Genomic DNA, 16,105 nt, shown 5'->3' on the forward strand with positions numbered 1-16,105 from the left:
CATGACAAGTCTCCCTGTGTGAGAGCAGTGGAAACAACAAAAGGCACCCCCTGCAGTAGTAGAGGTCTAATATTGGCACTCAGAGCAGCTGGCGGACTGTCTCCTGTAATTTTAGCGCACACTGATGCAGAGGAAAGATTTAATGGGCATTGGTCGGCGTACCCTCTTGTGAGGGCGTGAAGGAGGCAGAGCAGAGCGAGTGGAGAGGGAGGGAGGGGAGCAGAGGGAGAGGACAGTGAGAGGAGAGAGAGAGAGAAAGAGAGAGAAGAAGAAGGCAGCGTGAGTGTGTGTGAGTGACTGCTGTGGCTCAGAAATAAAGTCAGGCAACTATCTGTAGCAGCATGACTCTTCTAACACTTGGACTGTATCTGCCACTATGGTTCTGTTATGGCTTGGCTCAATCCTCGTTTCTGGACAGCTTTGTTTCATTCCCAGCAGGTAAAAATACTGAAATCCTGTGTCTGTGTCTGTGTATCTGTGTAGGTGTGTACTATACTGTACTGTACTGTACTGTACATACAGTACTATGCATGCATGCACATAGAGAGAGAGTTGGGCTGTAAAAGCATGGTCTAAATGTCTGGTTTTAGGATTCATTTTGAGCTCATCATCTTTGTAAAATCTGCTTGTTTTTATTTTCTTGTCGACTGGAAATGCCTCTATAAATAGCGAGACCAGCTCCAGAGAGGCACAGGCACTTCATATCTGTGTCCAGCTCTAGGAACTCTCCTGGACGGGTGTCATGATCTGATAGTTTGCACCTGTTTCTCTGTTACTTATGCTGCTTCTGCATGCTCTAACCTCTCTGAATTTGTCAAATTTTTATTCTATTTTTGGTATATTTGTTGGCATTTGTTGCCTGTGCATGTCCATGTGTCATCATATTAAGCATTACTCTTGTCATTTTGATAAAAGAATCACTTTTAAATGTTGCAGAAGCTAAGAAAACACACTAACATGCCCTCCTCTGACTGTCTTCTTCTTCTTTTGACACCTTTCATCACTGCCTGGGTGACTACTGGCTGGCTGCATGCACACCTTGCACAGCTCTCAGATCCCAGGAGCAGCCGAAGAGATTCAGCCCATGCTGTTTACTGAGTCCGCCTCCACCCCCACTGTTTCCTCCACCCCCTTCACTTTGGCGCCGCCACGCTCATGTGAGTCAGTCATGTGACTTTCTATTGTGGAATATCTGTTTGTTGATATGTCCTTGGGTGATATCCAAAGTGCGGCACACTTAACTGTCTTTTGACCCCTGAATGACACCATCAAAACACTCAGATGATGGAAGAAATGGCTTAACAGGTCCTTCACTGTGGGTTGTGAGTTTTTATATATTGGATGAGATAAATTTCAAACAAAAAATTCTTAATTAAAATAATAAGGTGTCATCCTGTTGATTCTTCTCTGTTCAGCATTTGTGTCAAAGATGTAAAAATGCATGTTTTAATTTTCATTTTACAGGATGAAAGTATTTCACATCGTGATGGTGAGTCAGAGCCGAGCAATGAAGGCAAAGGTTCTGCCTGCCTCCAAGGGCCCCGTGGGCCTGCTGGACCCCCTGGCATCGAGGTAGGAAAGGTGCCCATGGGATCTTAAAAAGCTTTGTATCCAGTAATCTGAACGTTAACCCTTAAACTGTCTTAAATATGATTTTTTGTCTTAAAAACTGACTTTACTTTTTTTTAAGTTTGATTGTTCAGTCTCATTTGTCTTGATCACGCTGCAAACACTACAAAACAAAACCAACATGGAGCATGTAACCACTAACCCTGGTCAGGACTACACCAGCTAGTGGACTTTACACCCAGTAGCTAAACATCAGTCTTATAAATGGAACAAAGAGTGAGCTGTTTAAAACCATTTCCCCTGATTCTCACACTGCTAAAACCTTTGCATTTTTTTGCCAGTATGGACATGACACAGGTCTTAAATTTCATTTATAATGCTCTAAAAAGGTCTTTAAAAGTCTGAAATTTAACTTGTTGAAACCTGCAGAAACCCTGGGTAGAATCCAGACTCTTCCCAAACATCATGGTTATCCCAGCAATAATGATGTACTGGAGATCCAGTTTGGCTTTGTCATTACACCAGTCCAGTCCACCTCCCACAGTTTGACTTAAATCACAGACTGTCTCCATTTTCATGTTGGCGTCTTCATGGGTTCAAGGTGTTAAGAATTAGAACCCCAACACTGTATTACTTCTATCTCCTCTCCAACTTGAGAGTTCCTGCAGAAGAGGAGATGGGGATTTCTCCGGCCCTTGCCACACAGCAGCCCATTAACGCTCTACATTTAGCTCAGACACAAATAGCCTTTTTCCACTGCCTGCCAGTGTGCCACACATCATTCTCAGAAACCGTCCGAAGAGCCGTCTGCTTGGAAAGGCGTGCTGGGTTGCGTAAATTCCAGGGATTACCAACACAAGCATGTGTTTGTGTACTCTGGTGATGAAAAGTATTAAAGACATTTTGGTTCAATTGGTGCAGGTAAACTAGGTTTGTAGAAAGATTTCAATACACTTGAGTATCGCAATATGATGTTTTGTGATACTGTATCCATTCTCAAAAACACTGTACTGTGATAACGTGATACAGGCAAAGACTCATGGCAGTGGTTCATTTTGTGTTGTGTTTAAACCCCTGACCGCTAGATAGCTGAGTTGTTCTTGTTCTGTCTTCACTGTTCTGATTGCATAAAAACTTTTTAAACTCTGATTTTATGCATATGGTGCAGTGTTCTTTATACAATGACAGCTTTTCCTAAAAATAGGTGAAAAAATAGCAATATATTACCTTGTGTACAATATTGTAAAAAATCATAATATATTAAATTGTAACCCGTTTTTTTTTTTTTTTTGATTAAGTGATTGGTTGTTTGGTCTGTTAAATGTCAAAGAATGGTGAAAAATGTTGATCAATGTTTCCCAAAGCCCAAAATGTCGTCCTCAGATGTCTTGTTTTGTCCACAAGTCAAAGATATGCAGTTTACTATTATAAAGAGTCAAATAAAACCAGAAATGATTCACATTTAAGAAATTCGAATCAGAGAATTTTGACTTATTTCCTTAAAAAATATTCAGACTGATTAATTGATTATCAAAATAGCTGCCAGTTAATTCAATAGTTCACAACTAATCAATGAATCAGTTAATTGTTGCAGCTCTAATTGATTAATTATGAAAATAGTCATTAGTTGTTGCCTTTTTGTAAGCCTAATTTCCTCCTCTGTTAGCCCAGTATTTCATAAAGGAAATGCAGATTTACCAAATGATTGTAAAAGCTGTGCCCATCTCAGGTTGTTACAGCAGTGGCTGAACTGCAGCAGCGTTTCAGTCTATCAAACGAGACCCATGAGGCTTTTTTTAAATCAATAGTGGCCACTCAGCCTTTAGCTAATTGAAACTGCAGCTGAGGGCCTCCAGAAGCAGTCATGACTTTGTGGTGGGATGTTGTGGACAATAAAACAAATTTAGATGCATATCTCTGTGATTTATGACCATATATCATATATTTACCGTTTTTAATGTTCATCAGGGTCCACCTGGGTTACCTGGGATAGGAGGGCCCAAGGGAGAAAAGGTAAGCAGTTTACCTTCCCTTGCTCTAGTCTCAACTCATTTGTGTTGCTCATGCATTTTACAAGTTCTTCATTATTTTGTAAGCTAAAGTCTAATTGACCTGTTGCGCATGACTGAAAGATGCTTGCTGGAAGTGTATTAAATAAATGCTGTCCTTGTCCCTTCCTCCGCATCCTGTCATCAGGGAGAAATCGGAAGACCTGGGCAAAAGGTGAGAGTCCCCATTAATCACTCTATATTCCCTGCTAAGTGGATTTACTCAAAAATGAGATACAGTGCCTCCGCCTGCTCGCTTGCTGTAACTCTGCCAGTGTCTGCTTGTGTGCATCAAGAAATTGTGAGCATGTCCAACCTTGACAGGAGACAGCAGCACAGCCACACTGACAGGATGCAAGGGACGCAGAGCTGCTGAGACGGGCTGTTTTGATGAAAGGGCGAGTTAACATGCAGCTCTTCTCTCGCAGAAGCATACTGACCCCTCAAAGACGGCCAGCATCGTCCCTCTCTATTAGAACACACAGGCTTATTGAAAGCACAGGTTTGATCAGGGCAGGCGGCAAAGAAAAGAAGTGACCTCGCTCCTAAATAATCGCTGTGCGGTCGAGCAGTAAAAGCAGCCCAGTGGGAGAGCTTCAACTGGCTGGTGGCCTGACGGAGCAGCTTTGTAGCACTGCAGTGCAATTTAGCTTAGTGCTTCAGCCAGGTCATAAATCATTTTATTTCCCACAAGCACGGGCTCCTGTTCTATATACAGCCCATCATTTAATTAAAGAGAGCAAAGTGACAGGGCTTGTTAAAGTCATTCTCCCTCTACATGTGCAGCAGCACTGTCTGATAAATACTGAAGCAAGCAGCCTGTCAGCTTATGCGGCAAATCCTGCACTCAGATTCCTTTTTTTTAACCTGCTAAGCAAACAGGCCTGATTTCATTAACAAGTAACTGCTTCTTCAGCTGTGGCAGAAATTGTTTTATTAGTCTTTTATGAGGGATTTCTATCACTGAGATCTTGTGTTAAAATTGATTTCTCCTGTTAGGGTCGGACAGGTCCTCCTGGACTTCCTGGAAAGCAGGGACCAGCAGGATGGCCGGGACCAAGTGGGCCCAAAGTGAGTAAGTCAGACCTCATAATGTAAATGATGCAACAAATTCAGGCTGCAACTAACAATTATTTTCATAGTCAATTAATTAGTCGATTATTTTCTGAATTAATTGATTAAGAAAATGGTGAAATGGTGACATCCTCAAATGTCTTGTTTTGCCCACAACTCAAATATATCCAGTTTATTATCATTAAGGAGTAAAGAAACCAAAAAATATTCACATTTAAAAAGCTGAAATCAGAGAATTTGTAAAAAAAAAAAAAAAAAAAAAAAAAAGACTCAAAATAGTAGGTAATTAATTTAATAATCAATTAATCATTGCATCTCTGGCATCTCAAGTGCCTACATAAGTACTATGGATAAGTATTAGTGGAGGAACTTTTCAAATCCTTTACTTAAGTAAAAGTATCAATACTATGGTGTAAAACATTCCTTTAGTAGAAGTCCTGCATTTAATATTTAAGTCAAGTTAAAGTACGTGTTAGCACTACAGAAGTTGAGTAATTCATAGTTTTGAGTGGATTTTATATATAGGCTGTATATGCACATATGTACATAAGAGCCTTATAAACATGAAAAAAATATGAGAGTGGGTGTTGAGAGATGCATGTAGCTGGACATTGATCATCTGAAGGGGTACAGGACTGTAAAACATTTGGGAAACACTGGAGTATAAGTTTAAAGTAGCATACAATGGAAATCAGGCACAGTAGAATCACCTCAAAAACTTTCTTTAAGTAAAGTACTTAAGTAATGTATTTAGTTAGATTTAACCAGTAGCCATATTTCAATTGTATAATTAAATATTCTTTTATTTAACATGTAAATAACCTTTTCTATATACAGTGGATGCGTTATTGAAAATGTACCAAAAAAATCCCTTTCAAAGTCAAAGTCTGCACTCATAATGTCTATTTGTTTGGGGTGAGGAAATATCTTAAATGAAGCTTATTCCTAATGTTTTCTTCCTGTGTCAGGGTGAGAAAGGTGACCCAGGGCTAATGGGTTTACCTGGAGCCAGAGGACCAATTGGGCCACGGGTATGGTTCTTTTTTTGTTTTTTCTTTGTTTTTTGTTTTTTTGATATTTTATATTAAATATGTTATGACATTATGAAGTACACAGAATTATCTCACGTTCAAACTACTTTATTTCATCTTAGATATTTGTGTTTTTGATCTTTAATTCCAGGGTCTACCTGGGTATAAAGGGGAAAAGGTATGTGGCTGTTTCATTATTTGTCACATATCAGAATATGCAATACTATATACTGATTAACATGTTTTCTGTTTCTGTTTCTTTCTTTCTTTCTGTTGTGTGTGTTATGCACCATGCTGCAATCTGCTCCATCAGGGCTCTCGAGGTGATCGTGGTGAGATCGGAATGAAAGGCGACAAGGTGGGCAGAGTTTATCAGTGGGGTTGTTGTGAATGAAAGTAATAACACTTGACACTAGTGCAAATATGCTGTGCGTGATTTAGTTGAGTCAAATGTTATTTACTTACATTTGTCTTTAACACAGAAAACTACAGTTTATTATTCTTTATCCACAGGGTGCTATGGGCTTCCCAGGAATGCTTGGACAGAAAGTGAGACGCGTTCAAACAAAGAAGGACTTTTAGAATTTGTTCTGCATAATTACAACTTTCCAAATCTGATCAAACTGAATGTCGAGATAATCTAATTTGTTTTGCAGGGTGAAATGGGTCCAAAGGGAGAACCTGGAATCTCAGGAAACAGAGGACCCACTGGCCGACCAGGGAAGAGAGGCAAGCAGGTGACGAGTTTGTGTGCATGTGACATTCTGGTTGCACTGTTTTAAAACAATAATATATAGAGCGATATCTGATGTTTTGAGCACAGAAAAAGCACGTTATGGAGAAAATACATCAAGCATACAGGCAAACTTGAAAATGCACAGAGAAGAGATGTTGGGCAAGTGTGGGATTTTTTTTCACTGAACTTTATTTAGGACAATAATGCAAAACAAGACAATATATGAAAATGAAAGACAGAACTCAAAGGTGGCAATGATGCTGCAGCACAGCTGAATATGTACATTATACAACAAAGGAATCATTATATTGAAAATCACAGTGAAGAGTTATTTATTATAACAACAAAAAACAAAAAGAGGATACAAATGAGCAAGGTAAAGAACATTAAAAAAGCAAGGACTGTGATATAGATATATACAGTTTTTAGCCTTTCTGTTCATGCTTACTCTTTATTTCAGTGGTTTAAAGTACTTAAATTAGTACAAAAGTACAAAATTATGTATGATCCAGATAAAGGGAGCACTGCCTTTCCACTTGTATGTATGAAGTATGTATGTAAACGACATATGCGAGTATGTAGAAGACAGTATTCGAAATGCATCCATGTTTTAGAGAGCACAGAGCAGGGAAACGTCAGAGAGCTAATTAGTGAATTTTAATGATAGAGATTATTGTTGTCATTAAAATGTCATGCCAATAAAGCTAATTAAAATGAAAGTGAAAAGTTAATTAGTCTTGTGTACATAACAGCAAAACCCCACACAATGCCCAAATTAAATGATTATTTGTGTGCAAATAATTTATCTTCAATGTAATTTATATTCATACAAAAAATATTTTTCTGCGCTCAAAATGTCCTGTTGCACACTCAGGATTGAGCATTCTACTTAAGCTTTTGTCTATGAAACGTAATGTAAAGAAATGTTTTAAATCTGACCACCTGCCTATTGTTTTGATTGTCTTTCAGGGAGGGAAAGGAGACACAGGCAGTGTTGGACCCATGGGACCTGCAGGTCCACAGGGACCTGCAGGTCACCCTGGTCCTCCTGGTTCACCTGCCACAGGTGAGAACTTTTTCCAATTAAAACTATTTGAGGATACCAAGTGTGTAATTGTTAGCTAAAACTAAACTTAAAACTAAAACCAGGTGCAACAAAACAACTCTAACAAATACACCCTATATTATAATAAAAACAACTACAGCTAATATATATATATACAAATAATATAAACTAAATTGAAAGGAGGAAATTCATACTGGAGACTAACTAAACTAAATTAAACTGAGCTGAAAGCTAAAATTAGAAACAAAATAATAATGAATGAAAAATACAAAACTATAATAACTCTTGATGATACTGATTTATAAACCGACATATTGCTCAGTCAGGGTATGGATGGATTTGCTGACTTTGAAGACGTTTGTTGTGTGGCTCTGCACTTTCTCTGCTCTCTGAGAGTGTGTGAAAAGCTGTGCTACCAGCGTGAGCTGCAGCAAACACCCCTCTCAGCAAAAGGAGACACACTTTAGACCAGTGTAAGAGGTAGCACCGGTAGTCTTATTTAGCACCGGAGAAACTTTATCTCCTGGGGTGAAACTAGATGCTGTCATCATGACATCATGTCGCTAAAGCAGATTCACAGATGGCAAGCCTCCCTACAGCTTTACAAGTATTATGTCACCAGATCATTAATATGACATTTGTTTTCTTGATCAGGTTTCTGACTGAATTAAGTTGATTGTGTTAACTTCTTGATAGACAAATTAAATATACTACATGTCAGTATTAACATCTTGTTGCCTCTGCTTGTCTGTTTTTCTTTTTTGCTGTATCTGTTTTTATGACATTTTATTCCTCATTGCGTATGTTTAGGACTGTACATGGTTGGAACAAAGGGTGCACGTGGTCCACCAGGGCCTCCTGGAAAGTGTAGCTGTGGCTCTCTCAGTAGTTCTCTATATGATGACTATTCTGCCAGAGGAAACAATCTCAAAGTACCCGCGGTGAGGACTTAAATGCAAAATGTTGCGTACTTTATCACTGAAATACTCAAACTTGAATCACAATTAAAATGTAAGGGTTTGATCAAAGTGTATGTACTGTATGTGTTTAAAATCCTTGATTTTGTGCGACTAGATGTTGTGTATTTTTTATAAACCTTGGGGTTATTTGGTCTTAATAGCTTCTGAGTCAATTATTTAAAGAATAAAAAGTTTTGAAAGATAAAAGTATGCCTACAGGGGAGATGAATATTGCTTTAAGACACATATTGGCCAGCTGAGATATTAAAGTTTGATGCTCAATATCTGACTCAACCTTCTAATTCACAATGCACAAAATATTGAAAACATTTCTTCACTCTGCCTTTCGTTTAGATATTTGTTGTGAGCAATGAAGAAGAACTGGAGCGCCTTCACACTGATAATGCTCTTGCATTCCGCAAAGACCAGAGATCTCTCTATTTCAAAGACATCGATGGCTGGCTTCCAATCCAGGTATCATTTACACTGTAAAAAAAAAAGAGGTTGAGGAAAACTCAGAATTTCAAGGCAACTGCCCTGCTAGATTTCTGAGTTTTGAATCAAAGTGTTAAGTGTTGAAATTAACAAAACAAAATTTTGACAATCTATAATCTTTAACCTATAATTTATTTTTTCTTTATATATAAACTTGATTGTTTCAGTTTTAGAAACATCCCAGAAACAAAAACTGCTTACAGTGAGCTGTAAACCTGATTTGCAATTGTTTTGGTGGCTGAAAATTAAATTGCAATTGAAAATATTAAATTAATAACCATTATTCACTTTCACCTCAGTGAGTTTACTCAACAATTTTTGGAATACAATTTTACAATACAACTTTTTTCCCTTTTTGTTCAATTTTTTAATCTCTGTAAAAGACTTTTCCATTCCAGTTGACGCCGTTCCAGTCCATGGAAAATGCACCTGACGATGAAGGTTACTGTGGTGACGGGATAGTGCAGATCTCCAACGGGGAGGAGTGTGATGACCAAAACAGGGTCGTCACTGACGGCTGCGTCAGTAAGTCATGCGCCCATGTTAGTGGATCTGTTATAGCTCCTTGGTTGTACTTTGCTGTGCACATATAACATGACCCTGCTGTCTCCCCTTGACACAGAGTGTAAACACGCCTACTGTGGAGATGGATACCGCTATGAGGGGGCTGAAGAGTGTGATGGAAAGGACTTTGGATACCAGACATGTAATTCATATCTTCCAGGGTAAGTATACAGTGTACAGTCATGTTGACAAAAACTCTTTGCTGCATGAGAAGTGTTGTTGACTTTGCCAAATGAGATATTACTGTGCTAAATAATTAATGACCATGATATGTCATCAGAGAATAAAGAAACATCCTAAAGTGAAACACTAACTTTTCCAACAACAACGCTATAGCCAGCATGTTCTCACTTGAATAGTCTTTGTTTTGGCCTGTGTGATTCTGCCCAAAATTTCCATTTATTCACTTAATGTGGAGGTAAAATTAATACAGAATTATTTTAATTGTTCACCAAATGAGCTGGGGTCTGTTTATAAGTTGTAAGAAATCATTAATAATCATATTAGTGCCCATGGTATTATGGGTAATTGTCGCATCTATGAAGGCCCCATTAATACACACAGGTTTTGGAGCAACATATGCTGCCATTAAGACACCTTTTTCAGGGACACCCCTGCTTATTTAAGCAAGACAATGCCAAGACACACTCTGCACGTAACAACAGCAGGGTTTCTTAGTTGGGTACTAGACAGTCCTGCCTGCAGTCCGGACCTGTCTCCCACTGAAAATATGTGGTATATTATGAAGCAAAAAATACAACAATAGAGACCCCGACTGTTGAGCATCTGAAGTCGTGTATTAAAATTAAACTCCTCAGTTTTGTGGAGGAAATCTGTATCAATAAAGGAGACCTGTCTTTGCAAGTTTATTCCAGCATTTGAGAATGGGTTCAGCAAACAGAGATCAGAGGTCTCCACAGCAAAAAGCACAGAATTGTGTGGGAGTGGTGTTTTTGCAGTCAGCACATGTGGGAGGGATCTTTACACAAGCACTTCTCTATTGACAATACTATGTACTATATCTGATTGTATCTGCACTCAGGCACCATGTCCTAGAAAACAAGATTTAAAAAAACAGTTTCAACTTGGCTTTGGTGAGCTCCCAGCCATGTAGACACTTCTCAATAGTTACAGACCATCATGTAAGGACCTTTTGGGTTTATGGGGACCTTAGGCCTGACTTTGCACATGCATATGAGGACTTCATTGTCATAGGGGGACGTGAAGGTTAAAACAAAATATCAAAGTATAGAGTTGTTGATATATATGTATTATTGTCAGTAAATATGAATTTCCATTACAGTTAGCAAAAGCTTAGAATGTTGTGAAAAGAAATGGTAAATATGCCTCTGTCCCAACATTTTTTGGAATGTTTTGCAGGCATTAAATTCAGAATATTTACAAAAAACAAGTTCATCAAACAAAGATTTTATCATTTAGTACAGTAAATATATAAATATTTCTCCTTTAAACTGACCAAAAGGTTTTTTCTTCTCTTACCTCCAGGTCATATGGTCACCTCAAGTGCACACCACACTGTGTTATCGACTCCACAAACTGCAAATACTTCACTTGAAGAGGAATCTGGACAGTACAGCGGGATCCTCTATGTGTTATTTGCTTGACACATAACAGGAATATTTTCATGCAAAAAAAATAATGCTCCAAGCAAGACTCTGAAGGTAGAGGCAGCCAATGATTCTATGAAGGAAGAAAAAAACAAAATACATACATATAACTCCTCTGTACTGCTGCTGAGATGCCACATAGCTCCCCGGAGTTATACTCAGTCAGTGGAGGTGAAAACCTCTACCCACACCTAGGAAATGCACAGGACATCTGCACTCCGTCTTAACAAGCAGGACTTAAGACCGGCCTCCTCACCATGCCTGATTTGACCGGAATCAGCCTCTGGATGCAACAGTTGTGTGACAGCCATGCAGAGACTTCATTAAATGCTAGTGGGAGACATTGCAGAGGAGCAGTAGCCGGGCCAGAGGCGTATTAATCTTGACCCAGTTACTGTTAAGAAAGAGAGACAGTAGGACATCCAGAGCCATGGCCTCAGGTATTCTACTGCAGTGTGAATGACAGCGCACAGCATTTGCATGAGGCTGGGATTACTGAGACCATGACAGCAGCTGTCACTATCCAAGCATGCAACCTATCACTTTACTTATTATTGCCACAACAAGGTTCACACTGTGTAGTCTCAATATCACATAAAAAAATTCAGTTGTAAAGTTAAACCAGGCATATATGATCAATATGTATGGTTAGGGATGGAGATGGAGGTGGATACTTCAGTGAGACTGTTAACTGAGGAGGCCACGCTTCATAGTCTAACTTGTCTTGTGGTGGTACTGTACTTGACAGGGACATTCAGTCTAGACAAGGTTTCATAAATCCAAATATTTCTCAGGAACCAACAGGTCATGTAGCTCCACACAGCACCTTTCACAGGCCTCCTCCTCTACTCTCTTTGTAAATGAAATGGCAGTGACTGTATGCTGAAGCACACAAGTAACTCAAACAAGAGCTTTAAAGGTGCAGTCCTCTGAGTACGATCGAGTTTCTTCCCTGTGCTTCAGTGAGAAATGAAATATACTGTATGTGAAGGCTTGAAACTGTTATGTTCTTAATTTTCTCACTGCACAGGAAAGGCTGGAATAGTCTGTAGCTGCTAAAGGGGGGAGGAATTTCAATTCCAGTCTGTTCTATGGTCATTACTGTATTTACTCTAATACCTCTTTATCCAGTCTTTCTGTCTTACAGTATATACAGCAACAGTGAAACTCAACAGTTAACTTAACAGTGTAGATGTAGTCCGCTGTGTGTTGGCCACCAATGTTGAAAAAACGACTTTGCCAATATAAGCTGACATTTTCCATAAGCTACTGTATGAGTCGCAGTGCTAAGGAGATCTCTTCTCAGCCATACATAGATATAGTCAGGTATTCAAAAGCAGAGGTTTTCAAAGTCTGACACTGTCGGCCTCCCCTCAGACAAAGCTTGGAAAGAGGCCTACCCATTTACTTGCTTAGTTTTGCTCAATTCCTGAATGTCTATGGGATCATGAAGAATACTCAACTGAACCAACCTAATGTTTCTTCATAATGTCCAACTTCACTAAATATGTAACAAAGGCATTTATTAGCTTCTGACCCTGGGAAAGTGGTAAAATGGTAAAGTTGACCAATCATAAGTAAACATTCTCCTTTCCTGTGTCCTGTACTTAGACATACTATATGCTAGGCTCATCCATGTAAAAAACAAAAACAACTTTTGAAGATGGTTAAAAGATGTTGCTGGGAGGCCTATAAAATATATAGTCACATCTTAACTTGGCTAATATAAGCAAAACCCTGGCTAACTATTTAGCTAACTATTCAGGCAGATTAGATTGCTAGTTAGCAAGAGTTTTGCTAACATTTGCTATCAGATGTATCCAACCTATTGTTGTAGATGAGCTTATGATTGAAAGATTAGTTAGCTGGAGTTTTGCTAACATTTGCCATCTAATTTAACTAGTTATGTAGCCTATTCATATAGATTGGCTAGCTTGTTAGTCAATGATTGATTAGCTAGCTAGTTAGAACTGTTCTTGGAGTAGAGTAGAAGTTCTGGTTTAAGAAGGGCATTTCTCCAATACTGCATTTCTGAACTTAAACACATTTAGGCTAATCCATGTGATCTCCTTTTGATTGATCCCCCCCCCCCCCCACCCGGGGAGGCCTGACTCCCATTTTGAATACCTCTGCTCGAAAGTGATTCTTATGTAAAAGCAATTGAAAGATGAAGACTGTTACTATATTGTCTCCGCATGCTTGTGATACTCTGCTAATAAGTGTGAAATGCTTCCACTTTGTCAAATGTTGTTTTGTAAATCACTGCATTGATCAGCATAGCAGGTGTCTTAAGAGATATCAGTCTTGCTCTGCCCACAGTGTAGCTAAGTACTGTATGTATGACACACACACCGTATATGATAGTGATGAACCGTGCCATGCACAAAGCTGAAATACCTTTTGGAAACTGTGTTGAATGTTCTGTCTGCGGCCTGTGCTGCTTTGCTTTCCTGTACTGTGTATGCACAACAATGCTGAAACATAAACATGCATGTGGTAACTGTACTGTACTGTACTGTACTGTAAGGCTTTATGAAATATAATATGCACTGTGACTGGGCTAGTGAAAGTTCATTTTGTTTCATTATTCTGATATGATTTATACAAGTAGTGAGTAATTTTAAATGAAAATAAAACAGGAATTTAAATCACTGAAGGCTGTTCACTGTATCTCATGCACGCACATGCATCTTCAGACTTTTGTCAGGGGTTTGTCAACAGCTCTGATCTATATCTGTCATGAGCAAGCGATGACAGTGATTGGGCACTGTGCAAAAAGCCAGTAGACTTTGATAGAGATGCTATTGATGTTCTTTCAGAACACTCACTGTAAAAAAGCTGATATCTATCAAGTGGGGAAAAGATGCTGTCAGCAGCTCCCTGCAAAGTGCTGTGTTAGACTAAATAGTAAACAGACTACACAGTGTCGTCTTGCTGTTTTCTCAGACATGCCAATGGGTTTTTTTGGCTTTTTACTCTGTCTCGATGGAGCCCCTCGGAGCTGAGTCTGTGCCTGGAGATGTGGCACAGCGATATAGACTGGGCACGGGCAGCCGGCCAGTGTTGCAGCAGAGATGTTTGAGGGCGGACTCGACCATATAATTCTATTAGCATGCCATATTTCTTTTTCTAAATCACATCAGGACAATTTGTCTGCTGGGATGCCTGAGTAAAAGCTTACTTTGGCGTATTTATCCCATCATATGCATTCCCCTGACCAGGCCAATCAGATTTGTACCTCAGATGTCTCAGTGCAGCACTAAATGTCACTGAGGATACAGCGGTCAACCTGATCCTACTGCTCTGTAATGAAAAGATCTGCTGTGCACGCACAAGAAAACCCCCAAGTGAAGTTGTCTATTTGTGGAGTTTGGAAACCTTGAACAGTTTATGAACTCACAGCTCTTTGTGTTTGACTGGTTTTCCCCATCTCAAAGAGACTGGTCATGAACTTCAAGGAAAAATTTGGCACTTTTCATGTGGATATGCAGTTAGTGTAAATGTAGTAATTTGAAGCAATAAATTCCTCAGTGCTCTGAGATAACTTTGTTATGATTTGGAACTATACAAATAACACTGGATTGAATTGAACTGACCCTTCGCTAAGCCCCTCCTGCAAACAGCAACTGTCCAATCATAGATTAGCAACTGTAACTAGGCCACCAGAGGCCTGTCAAGCTTTGTATTTCTCTACATGTTGAACCGGTGTGCATAGGGCTCAAAGACGAGCGACAATCTATAGTCTCATGAGTTTGGACATCTTTTTTGTGTCTTGCAAAACTGGAAAATACAGGAGCACAAGTGTGGGGAATGGATTGAAATTTGTCTTTATCTACTCTACCAATACATTAGCATGTTCACAGCTTACATAGCAGCTAATTATCGTTAGCTTACTAGCTGCAGTTACATTACCTCCAGCCAAACTTGTGTTAGATACCACTGCATTCACCAAACTCACAGCTTACTCCCAGTGTGGGTTTGAGCAGAAGGATGTGGGTTGGTGCAGAATCAAAGTGGGCAGACCATGATGCATCTGTCTGGCTCACTTAGGTCTGGCACTCACAGACGTGGAAAGCATATGAGCCGGGTTATGTTAGCTCTAGTCCGGCTCTCTTCCTGAGGCGATAGTGGTCCAGTTGGTCTGCCTGGGTGACTGTCTGAAGGTCCACTGAAATTAAGCTGGTCCTTGCGCTTCCTTTTTCCACATTAATGACTGCATTTCTGCCGCCTATCATGTACATATTATACATATCATATTTCCCCATCTGACCAGTGTTTGCTGACATGTAAGCTAGCTTTAGCCAGTCTTGTAGTACTAATGTTATATCATGTACACAGCCATTAAGTAACCTTATATTAGTACACACAAAGTTCTCATTTTAAAACATGCCAAATAGACACATTAAAGTGATGGCAAACTAATCGTAACAAAATATGTGTGACAGCAACAACGGTGATGTATTTTTAAAGCAGACAGTGTGAGTGAAAGCAGAAAATGTGAGCTCTTACTTTGTCGGCCAGACCTTAGTGTCAGCTGACAAAAATACTCATTTAGCCGACCCCCTGGCTACCTAGAGGCAGGAACTAGATACCTAGATGAAAACAGACTGTAGTTCTTCCTGAATACCAACAAGATTACTGGATGCAGGAAGAACAGCAGATTCTACAGCATTAAAGCTCAGCTTTCCCAATCAATTATAGCACATACTAAGGGATTTATTGCTTCAACTGACGTTAACTATCACCAGGGGCTGGACTTCCACAAGAAATTTGCCAAATGTTCCCTTTAAACATGTAAGAAGCAGTGTCTACTTTGAGCTCTCACAGGTATTAAGTTGAGGATCTGAAATCAAACACTTTTTCCAACAAAAGGGGTTATTTTGGTGCAGGTTGGGTGGTGTAGCATTACATTACCTCTGTGGCTGAAGGGGTGAT

The 16,105-nt window shown here is 39.3% G+C and overlaps 1 protein-coding gene across 1 annotated transcript; it reads left to right on the forward strand.

Moving 5' to 3' along the window:
* The first annotated feature begins 272 nt into the window (after positions 1-272).
* Positions 273-13,242, forward strand: colq (collagen-like tail subunit (single strand of homotrimer) of asymmetric acetylcholinesterase). The gene is made up of 17 exons (XM_084726515.1): positions 273-438; positions 1,048-1,157; positions 1,465-1,572; positions 3,538-3,582; positions 3,766-3,792; positions 4,617-4,688; positions 5,660-5,722; positions 5,874-5,900; positions 6,036-6,080; positions 6,236-6,271; positions 6,379-6,459; positions 7,428-7,524; positions 8,335-8,465; positions 8,838-8,957; positions 9,362-9,503; positions 9,601-9,703; positions 11,049-13,242. Exons 1-17 carry the CDS (start codon positions 342-344, stop codon positions 11,116-11,118), a joined length of 1,374 nt encoding a protein of 457 aa, XP_084582641.1. The 5' UTR covers positions 273-341; the 3' UTR covers positions 11,119-13,242.
* The last annotated feature ends 2,863 nt before the right edge of the window (positions 13,243-16,105 follow it).

This window comes from Lutjanus erythropterus, chromosome 9, assembly GCF_056507025.1.
Source record: "Lutjanus erythropterus isolate fLutEry1 chromosome 9, fLutEry1.hap2, whole genome shotgun sequence".
In the NCBI taxonomy this organism is placed as follows: Eukaryota; Metazoa; Chordata; class Actinopteri; order Lutjaniformes; family Lutjanidae; genus Lutjanus; species Lutjanus erythropterus.